The 10,958-nt window shown below is 35.6% G+C and overlaps 2 protein-coding genes across 2 annotated transcripts; both read left to right on the top strand.

Annotated features, from left to right (window-relative positions):
- The first annotated feature begins 318 nt into the window (after positions 1–318).
- On the top strand, positions 319–6,063 carry LOC132627876 (uncharacterized). Its single transcript, XM_060343489.1, has 7 exons — positions 319–929; positions 1,959–2,016; positions 3,270–3,350; positions 3,498–3,533; positions 3,964–4,203; positions 4,289–4,430; positions 5,212–6,063. The coding sequence occupies exons 1-7, from the start codon at positions 754–756 to the stop codon at positions 5,703–5,705; spliced, it is 1,227 nt and encodes a 408-aa protein (XP_060199472.1). The 5' UTR covers positions 319–753; the 3' UTR covers positions 5,706–6,063.
- A 1,123-nt stretch (positions 6,064–7,186) lies between these two features.
- On the top strand, positions 7,187–10,698 carry LOC132627875 (B3 domain-containing protein At5g42700-like). Its single transcript, XM_060343488.1, has 7 exons — positions 7,187–7,530; positions 7,646–7,741; positions 7,854–7,888; positions 8,000–8,168; positions 9,164–9,370; positions 9,614–9,693; positions 10,448–10,698. Exons 1-6 carry the CDS (start codon positions 7,309–7,311, stop codon positions 9,683–9,685), a joined length of 801 nt encoding a protein of 266 aa, XP_060199471.1. The 5' UTR covers positions 7,187–7,308; the 3' UTR covers positions 9,686–9,693; positions 10,448–10,698.
- Positions 10,699–10,958: the final 260 nt, after the last annotated feature.

Genomic DNA, 10,958 nt, shown 5'->3' with positions numbered 1-10,958 from the left:
ATCTCTACTATTATAGAATAGTGGACCCCACATTAATTTTTTTTAATCTCTAATATTATAAAAGATTGGAGCCCACCTTATTTTTTTTTAAAACATTTTTTCTACTATTATTTTTTTTTTTTAAGATTGGGACCCATTTTTTTTTTTTTTTTTTGTGTGGGTGGGGGGGAGGGGGGCGGAGGACTGACGACAAACTTTACTACATGTTCCTATATATTAGTAGTAATAATAATAGTAATATAGATATAAATAAATAAAGAAATGTAAATAGTTTATTTATCACTACACATATCGAGAAAAAAAAAAAACAAACACCCACAAAAAAAGATCAAATTTTTTAGCTTGATGAATCTATTTTTCGTACCTTTGTAACAGCGGTTTTGGGGGAAGGTACCCCTTATCACACAGATATATATATATATAAAAATTAAAAACTGCAAATAGTTTATTTATCACTACACATATCGAGAAAAAAACAAACACCCACTAGAAAAGATCAAATTTTTAGCTTGAATCTTGGTTGTTGTACCTTTGTAACAGAGGTTTTGATTCGTGGGGTTTGGAGTTTTTTTTTTCCTTCAAGATTTTGTGGAAATTGAGGATGTTGGGTTTTGGGGAAAGGTGTTATTGAAACAAACAACCAGAAAGAAAAAAAAATTTAGCTTGAATCTTGGTTGTTGTACCTTTGTAAGAGAGGTTTTGGTTTGTGGGGTTTGGAGATTTTTTTTTTTTCAAGATTTGGGGAAATTAAGGATGTGGGGATTTGGTGGGAGGTATTATTGGGGGAGAAAAGAGAGAGGGAAAGTAGAAGGAATAGTTGTGGTGTTTGCATGGATGTCAAGTCAAGATCGACACATCAAGAACTATGTTGATCTTTATTCTTCTCTTGGATGGAATTCACTTGTTTGTCACTCTCAATTCCTTAACATGTATGTTCTCTTTTTCTGTTTTTAGCTTATTCTTGAAGTCTTAATCCCAATTGAGGATCATATAATGATAAGCTCCATGTTTCCCTGCCTTGTTCTTGTGCTTGATTTCTTTTATTTTTTTGAAAAATATCTTCTTTTTTCTTGTTCTTATTGAGTTTGCCTATATTTAATTAAAAAGTTAGTTTTTTATGACTTTATGATCAATAGAAGCATATCATGAAGTTTCATGTTTGCTTGCCTTGTTCTTGTGCTTCATTTCTTTGATTTTTTTAGGTGTTTGTTATTGTTGGAAAATAAGTTCCTTTTTTCTTGTTCTTATTGAGTTTGCTGGAATTTGCCTGAATTAGTTATGACTTTGTGATTAATAGAAGTACGTCATGAAGATAGGCTTGAGTTCATTTAGGTTGGGGATTGCTTTCGAGCAATGTAATTAAAAATTTAGGCGGGACTCAAATGGTTTTTGAAGAACTGTGACAGAGAGAATTGATGGTACAGAAATTGAACTTAACATGTCATGGACCTATCCATGTTTAGTAGATGTCAATTAATATAGAGAATTGAACTCTGGCCTGTGGAAGTGAGGTATTTTATGTTCCTATATCCAAAATGTAACTTGTTGATATATACCTTGGTTTTCTAGTATCATCTTTATTGGAGTTTCCAAAAGTTTTATCGGAGATTTCTGTCTTGTCCTGTCGGATAGGAATATAGAATAAGTAGGTGGCAGATGTAAATGATGTAAATCAATTATTGGATTTTGTTGGCTCTTTAAGTTTCAGATAGGAGTCAATTATATCTTTTGTACATTTCCGCATCCAGAGGATGCTCATTAATGGAATGCTTTTATTACTGATCAAAGAAAAGGTGGCGGATTCTAGGATAATCGCAAGTTTACCCTAATTCTGGACTTCTAGTTATATTATTGCTAATGTTCACAGTATTCGCTATTTTTTTCCGTACAGTCCGATTTTTGAAGAAAGAGAACTTGCAATGCAAAACTAAAGAGATTTTTACTCATTAATCTTGCAGGTTTTTTCCTGATAAAGCTGCAGCACTGGCAGCAGAGATTGTGAATGAGCTTGTTGAGGTTAGCCCTAAGTGAAGTTACTATCTTTTTTCTTCTATTGGTAAAGCCAGGTATTTGTATTGATAATGTAAAGCCAAAATGGAGGTGTTAAAGCAAAACAGCAAAAAAGAGTAGATGCAAGGATCTAGTTTACGTAGAGCAAAATCTTAAGGACCAAAAGAATCGAGGAGTGTCACAACTCTTCAACTACTTCTTCCCACCAAATATTGGGAGTCTAAGGCATTTGAGTCGGCATTTTATCCACGCTCAGAGGAAAAATGTTGTCCTTTCCAGAAGTCTTGAACCCTTACGAAGGAGAAAATCCACATCTGATTCATAAAAAATTGGGGCTGTGGTGAGAAAGTTCCATGAGAGCTGTGTCAAAGAGGCCAACCGCAAAGTCCTTGAGTCCAAAATGAGAAGAAAGATTTAGACCCGATCTTACTCCTATAAACTGTGACCCCATGAGAAACCAATTATCTGAATTTCAGATGATCTGAAATTGAAGCCTCTTTGGCTTCTATGGGAGTGTGTTATTCAAGATTAACCTATCTCAGAGAGGAGTGGGAGTGGCCCAACAAGCAATCTCCCAAAAGTTGGTGCAAGTCATCACCAACTTTATAGCAAACATGCTTTGAGCTTTGTGTATTTCTGACGCCTTTCGAAATTGGGATCACATGCGAATCCCTAGTAAACCCATTGCCTGGTTACAGAGAAAGATATAATATCTTAAAAGAGCCTCCTAACAACTGCTCTCACTGATTGAAAGAAATTGACATGGTTGAATAGCGTTGCCCCCGCTAAAAAGAGATATTCAAAGTCATTAAATCTAATAAAATTCACAAAGTTAAAGATGACTTATCTTTTCTGTATATTTCCTTTTCCCATTTAGAGTCGTGGAGCAACGGTAAAGTTGTCTTCATGTGACTAGGTCACAGGTTCGAGTCGTGGAATCCGTCACTGATGCATCAGGGTAGACTACCTATATTACACCCCTTGAGGTGCGACCCTTCCCAAGCCCTGCGTGAACGTGGGATGCTTCGTGCACCGGGCTGCTCTTTTTTCCTTTTCCCATTTACTCGCAAATGGTTATACAATCTCTAACATATGATTGTATATTCCATGACCTTATATTTTGTTTTCTTCTGTTCCTTTTGGTAAACTACTCGAACAAGAAGGAAGACTTGCTTATTACCATATAAACTTTAATAGCCATGTTTTTTGTCATGTTATGATTTTCTAACGGCCATTTTGTTTTAATGTTGTATGAGTAGGAGCTAAAGGTTAGACCATGCCCTGTTGTCTTTGCATCTTTTTCTGGTGGACCAAAATCATGCATGTACAAGGTTCTCCAGGTAAACAACATTTCTTCGAAAATTATTTGAAAAATGTAATACGGCCATTATTACCCGTATGTACATGAGATTGAAGTATTTCTTTCTTTTCCATTATAGTGTATTCTACTTGAAAAAACTAACTTTTTCTTCTTTAATTGATAACAGATAATCGAGGGCAAATGTGAAGAGCATGCCAATCTGGTATATTCCATTATGTTTTTTTTCTCATCATGTTTATGTCCTTTCCAAGTCTTTAGATATGATTCGTTTAGTCTGCTACTAATGAAACTATCTTGAGTATCAACAAGTGTTTAAATGTTAATTTAGTTTCCGTTCTATGCTGCAAAAAAAAAAAAAAAAATTAGTTTCCATTCCATAACATGATTTATGTTTTCTATTTTTCCAGCTCACTGTTCAATTCAACCTAAAAGATACATATACACCAGGAACACCGTTAACCTGTCATAATCCTCTTCTTCGTTTTATTATTTTTTGGTTGCCTTATCTTCTAGAAGCTTATGTCCCCTCCGCCACCCCTGCTTCCTAATTGTGACAGTCCATTGTCTTATTTTTAAAGTAACGTGATAACATTGTCAGTGATCTCTGATCTGATAATTTGTTTAATATGAAGGGTGAGTTCCGACTCGTCAGAGACTGTCTTTCGGGCTACATTTTCGATTCTTCTCCAGTTGACTTTACTAGTGATCTGGGTACTAGATTTATACTACATCCAACAGTTCTTGGAATGTCACGTCCTCCGCCTCTAGCCTCGTGGATAGCAAATGGAATTGCTTCCAGTCTGGATGCCCTCTTCCTTAGCAGATTTGAGTCGCACCGTGCCGAGTTTTGGCAGACTCTATATGCTTCTGTTGTGAGTGCCTCTGTGCTTTTGATGCCACTTATGGCTGTTGCTCCCTTGTATTTTCTGCTTGACATAGTAATGTTGTTTTTCACAGAGCACGGGAGCTCCGTATCTCATATTGTGCTCAGAAGATGATGATCTTGCTCCCTGCCAAACTATTTGGAATTTTGCTCAGCGACTTAAAGATCTGGGTTCTGATGTCAAACTAATAAAATGGAGTAGCTCCCCTCACGTAGGTATGGTGTTAATCCTTTGAGATCTTTCTTGCTTCGTGTTCCAGACGTTACTATATTTGCTATTTAGATTCTGATAATTACTGTCGGCAGAGGGACAGACAATGACCCTCACTAGAACTTTGGATTTAAGTATCTAGTAATGGCCTTTAGATATTGATGGTTACGTGCTAACACTGGTAAGTTTCACGGAGCTTAGTAGCTTAGGAAAGAGTATAGATCGGAAGACCTAGTTGCAAGAACTGGAGTGACAGATATTCATGTACTTCTTTAATCAGTCTCTCTTTCTGTAATTCCCCATTTCCAAAGAAGTCTTGTTGAAATTTCCCATAGATTTTCAATTGCAATTCAATCTATGTCGCTCTGCACCCAAGGGTGTGGCTTTGTGGTCAATGAAAGTGGAGGAGAACCATGAAATCTCAGGTTCAAATCTTAGCAAAGCAAAAAATACTAGGTGATTTCTTTCAACCTGCCTAAGCCTTAATGGGTAGAGTTAACTCGGCACATGTGCTGGTGGGAGATAGTAGGTCTCTTGTGGAACACTCCAGGGGCTCACAAGCGGGCCTGGACACCATCATCATATTTTGTTTTCAAAATCCAAATCAAGTTTGTTGTTTTATGGAATTGTTAGAGACACCAACGTTCAAAGTTTAAACTAGGATTCATCTACTTGGAATTGGAATAGGATATTACATCTCTGGTTATTATGCGGATTCATGTTTTACAGCTTTCGCAATCATGTGATTTTGATGGAAGTCTTCGATTGTGACTTTGCATCAACCAGGTCACTATCAGCACCACCAACTTGAATACAAGGCTGCAGTGACTGAGGTTCTTGGAAAAGCTGCGATGATCTATTCTCAAAGAATTCGTCAACTTGAAGGGGAGAAGATGGGGTTGGAAGGGACACATGATGAAATATCTGAGCCTTTAGGCAATCTTAGAAAAGCCACTGCTACTGCAAACCAAAGCTTCCAGAGAATTGCTCTTGAGTTGAATGACCACTTCATTGTTCCCAGCTCCATGGAGTATCACGAGGGCAGTAATGGCGGGTCAGTTCAGCACGAACAGAAAGAACGATACATTCCTCTATCAAGCCCACCAAGAATTAATGCCCATGGTGTTCTTGGTCAAATTTTATTTGATGTGTGTGTCCCAAAGGTTGTTGAAGACTGGGACATAAGGTCATCACCAACTTTTAGGAAAGTATCATTTGCATCAACAAGAAGGCATTCACCTTTCAATCCTATGAAATGCATTCGTCGTTCAAGATTGTAGGATATCAAGAATACAGAGACGTGAGAATGCCATGGAAAAGGAAAAAATGACAATGACTCTTAGGCTCTGCTTGTTCTTTTGTTGGCGAAATAAAGTCAATGCTCTGGAATCGGGAGGTATATTACTTAAATCGGCTAAATGTTAACCTAAATTTTGGATGGAGTCTGCTGTGTAAAAAGATAAATTTACTAAGTGTTACTGTTACCAAGCTTTCATTTCATTTTTGCATTACTCTGATTGTACAGAATTTCTCACTCTGCTGGTGTAGATTATAAACAACATACCATTGTAGTCCTACGAGTGGGGTCCAATGATGTAGCATATAAACAAGCTAATATTTAGAACCTTGTTTCGTAAATGACCTCTTGAGATGTAATATTCACGTGCATGAATAGCTTCAAGAGAAATATTGTTTGTGTTCGTATTTACAGTTTTTGGTTCTAGAATCAGAAAGGGTCAAACACTCACAAGAGTGGGTGTCTTTACTTTTGAGGTGTTTAGCTACTACTTCAAGTGAAACCTTTTGAGGGAACCTTATTTTTGAGGAAAAATCTTCCTTGGTCCACATAGTTATCAGAAAATGAAAGCAAAACAGTATTTTCTCAAAGAGAATAACGTCACTTGTGTGAGTTCGCTCATATCCTCTACCTCCTAAGAAACCTCCTAACGTAGGGTTAAGATCTGCGTACACTCTACTTTTCTAGATCTCATTTTGTGGAATTTTATTGGGTATGTTGTTGTTGTGTGAGTTTGCTAATATTATCGATTCCGTACTTGGGTTGACCGTTGGCATATATAGAAGTAGTTAATAGAAATTTTTACCGTACGAAATGGATATTGCCGATTCATTTAATTGATTTAACATATTTGGGATTGAAACATAGTGATTGTTCGTGAAAAATAGTGTGAAACTATTTAACCATTTCTTATTCCTATTTATTCATCCGTTTCATTTTATGGGGACCTATTTGACTAGATATGATGTTTTTTTTTAAAAAAAAAAGAAGGAAAAGCTTTTACTTTAGATCTTAAACATATTATGATATCTTTATAATTACAAAAAATCATATCATTGAAAGTAAAATGAGATGTTCAAATTTAAGTTGTATTCTAATATAAAAACATGTCATTTTTAACAGATTAAAAGGAAAATAGTGTGAACAAACGGAGTATTAAGGGAAATTTTTACTTACATCAAAGCAATGAATTCATAACATGTGTTTAAATATACATATCACTTAATCATTATTAATTAGTGTATATGTTTACTTTCATTTAATCACTCAAACATGGTAAGTCGAATTGATTTATTACGAACATCCAACGCGTGTAAGCATTTACACTAGTAAGTAATACGACCTTAAATTTGCCAGAATAAAGGAAACTTTTTTAAAAATCTTACCACAAAAAGAAAAAGATTTGAAATGGCTAATTTGGCAGTTTGATTAGACAGAGTTACCCAATGAGAAGCAAATTCCGTACACTATTCAAGAAATGCAGAAGTAATGGCCTAATGGGGCAGGTACCAAGGGGGTGCGTGGGTGGGTGACTGAAGTCGAAGTGCTATTCCAACGGTCGACTCTAGTCTCTACTTTCTATAAGAATGAACTTTACCTTTTTGTTAAAATCTTCATCTTCTTGCTCAATAGCGCTCTCTATTTTCTACTCAAAATCCCACAACCAGAAAGAAAGAAAGAAAAAAATGGTGAAATATGAAGAGTTGCGCCAGCAAAGATTGGAAGAAAACAAGAAAAGAATAGAGGAACTCAATCTTCCTCTTCTTTCTCAAGCTCTCAAGAGTTCCACTTCCCCCAAACCTTCTCCTGTACATTCCTCTTCTTTTATCTATCCCTCTCTTTTGCATAAAAGGTCCTCCCTTTTTCATGTTTTACTCTTTTTTCTCTTTGTGCTTTTTTGTTTTTGTTTCTGGGAAATCACAGATGAAGAAGACGAAACCTCGGATTATAGCAACAGAGCTAGTTGCTGTCCGAAGATCACCTCGTGTTGCTAAAAACCCTGCTCCTGAATACAAAGAAGTACCTTTTTTTTTTTGTCTGATTCTTTTTCATTTTGGGTCCCAGTTAAAGTACTCTATGGTTATTTTTGGGGTTGTTTTAACAAATTTCATCCACCCATTTTGGAGGACAGGTGATTTATTATGAAAGGGTGATGATACCTAGAAGGTAACACAAAAAAAAAAAAAATTGGTTTTTTTCTTTGTTGCAGGTGAAAATGAAATAGCTTATACTACTATTATTTATGTTATGTAATGTGGTTCATATTTGTGTGTATAGGGTGGCTACTCCAACGAAGAGGGATAAGTCGAATTTTGTATATGCTTCGGATGAAGAAAGGAATGCTTCCATAGTGAAAGCAGAGAAACTTGAAGCAAGTCTTGGATCAGACTATCCTATCTTGATTAGATCAATGCTTCCCTCTCATGTTTCTGGAGGTTTTTGGCTGGTGAGTTATTCAATCATAAGTCTTATTTTTGCCTTAAAAGTTGGTAAAATAATTCAGTGTTGAAATGAATAAAGTGGGAAAATAGAGAGTATAATGGGATTGAGGCACAGTTGATTGGTATTGATTGATTGAAGTTTTATATTTGCCCAAAAACTTTCACTGATTATATAGTCCTCTTTAGATACTATCAGTTTGCATTTTCCATAGTGTATGAATAGTGGTCCAAAAGAAGTTCATGCTTAGTGACCCGACCCCAGGGTTTAGCTCAAGTGGCAAAGGTTGAGGAACTTGTGTTTTAGGTTGCAGGTTCAAGCACTATGCCAACCAATCTAACATTGTATTTAAGTGAAGAAGGGTAGAGAGGGCGGGCCCCATCATACCCAAGTTTCGTAGGCTTCGGTTGGCCCAAAGAGTCAGCTTTAGATGGATTTCTCAGTCATTAAAAGAAGAACAATTAACCTAAATAGCCGTCACCCCAACCGCTTAAATTAAATATAGCCGGTGGATGTATAATATATGTATACATATATAGTATGTGTATAACCGTGTATATCAATGTATAATCTATTGATATCAGCTAAGAAATGTATCAGTGAATCCTGCCGGCTATTTGCGTAAAAATCCCTAGTATATAAGTGTGTTTTTTGCAATAACCTTATCACAATAGGGTGATCTGTACTTTCTGAGGTTTACAAAAATATGAACTTCCTAAATCTTCTCTTTATGTCTCTGAAAGCCTGCTAGGAATAACTGGATGCAGGATGTATTGCCCACACAATGAGTTAAGCAATATTGTTGCAATCTTTTGAGGATTTTATAGTCTTTTCTATTGTTGTGGTTAAGTATTTACTGCCGCCAACCTGCTGTGTGATTCGATCATCGAATTAAATAGAATGAAAATGGAGGATGCTTAATTGGAACGACACCGACAGTGAGGATCCATATAGGCGACCCCAACTTGGCGCATACTAACTCTTTTGCAACTCATAATGCAGGGTCTGCCATCTAATTTCTGCAGGAAGAATCTTCCAAGAAGAGATGACACTATCACTTTAATAGATGAAAGGGGAGAAGAGTGGCCAACAGTATACTTGGCCCAAAAAAATGGACTTAGTGGTGGATGGAAGAAGTTTGCTGTGGATCATGACTTGTCCGATGGAGATGCAATTTTGTTCCATTTGATACGTCCTACTAAATTTAAGGTGACCCTTCTTAAAAAGGATGTTTGAGAGTTTGTCATTGAACATCTTTACCTCAAATTTCATGTTCAGGAAAGTTGAGATGCAAAACAACATGTCCAATAATGTGTTGTTTCGAATTGTACAATAACTTTGTTGACACGATTGCTTTGAAATTTTGATCAATATTTCAATTCTTTGCCACATTTATCATTTTGAGGCTCTTACTTGGAAATTTTTGGCTAACTCTTTCTTTTCCTTTGATAGGTGTATATCATAAGAGTAAGGAATGCCAGTGAGAGTGACAGTACTGAAACCTCAAGCAGTGAAGGCTTTTAGTAAGCCAGGTACATAATGCTTCTAAGAATATGATTTATATTGAACTTACAATGAACGAGAACTTTTTTATTCTATTGAAGTCATATTTTGGGAGTTCAAGGACATAAATATACAGTATGTTTTACACTTTGCATAAGACAAAACAATGAGCTTCTGTAATTGGATTTTAGGGGGGAAAAGGCAATATAGTTACATCTTCAACACAATATATAATGGATCCATTTATTAATTTTCATCTCTGTTGAATTTACAATTCTTGATTTAAATTATCCATGATATTTATAAAGATCATGTGCGTTGATTTAAAATATTCATGATATTTATAATGGATCCATTTATTAATGTTCATCTCTGTTGAATTTACAATTCTTGATTTAAATTATTCATGATATTTATAAAGATCTAACTTGCAATGTTGTGTATAGTCTGCAGACAACTATACTTACAGGCTTACAGCTAGTTTTATTGTATACTAGCTGGAGACAATGTGCAAGAATAACTAAAGAACTAAATATGTCAATTCTAGCACATTAATTATGGATGAAAAATGGGAAACATGATCACATATATGCTAAGCTACTAGAGATTAAACAACACCATATAATTGGCTTTTGAGGGCCATTGTCCTTATTATCCATGTCTATAATAACAATGTGTCACTTTCTTGTATTCTCAGTGGACTCTAACAACTAACAAGTTTTATGGTTGTCCTTGGCCATATGTTAATTTGTCTCTCTAATGAACAACTGGTGACTTTTGCAGGAGAAAAGAATGTTGCTGCACTTCTTTGTCTAATATTTTGTCGGGTAAGTTTCAGTAGATAACAGCAGAACAACAACAAGGGGGTTGAATCAAGATTCAGAACAAGGCATTGATGGATGATTAGTTTAGTAGAGTACATAAAATTTAGGAAAGATAGTTTTGCGCGACTCCCATCATGTTTCTCCTTTTGATGTGCAAACTGAAAATTTTCCTCCAAAATGCTAATCTATGCTAGTTATGTTTTCACTTCTTATTCTTCCATTTAGATCTTGCACATTTATTTTTCAGTTTATATTCTAGTCCTGTAAGAACGAAACAGGTAATTCTAACAATGAGCCTGTTTGGATGGGCTTAAGCCTATAAGTTGTTTGCAGCTTATAAGCTAAAAAAAATAAGTTGATAAGCTGCTTTAAATGGGCCCAATTATTTTTTTGAGCTTATTTTAAGCACAAAATGACTTTAAGCGCCAGCCAAACACTCAAAAAAGCTGAAAACAGCTTAGCAACTTGTA

Source organism: Lycium barbarum, chromosome 2, assembly GCF_019175385.1.
Source record: "Lycium barbarum isolate Lr01 chromosome 2, ASM1917538v2, whole genome shotgun sequence".
Classification (NCBI taxonomy): Eukaryota; Viridiplantae; Streptophyta; class Magnoliopsida; order Solanales; family Solanaceae; genus Lycium; species Lycium barbarum.
The sequence above is the reverse complement of the archived record's forward strand: the minus strand, read 5'-3'. Positions and strand labels throughout refer to the sequence as shown.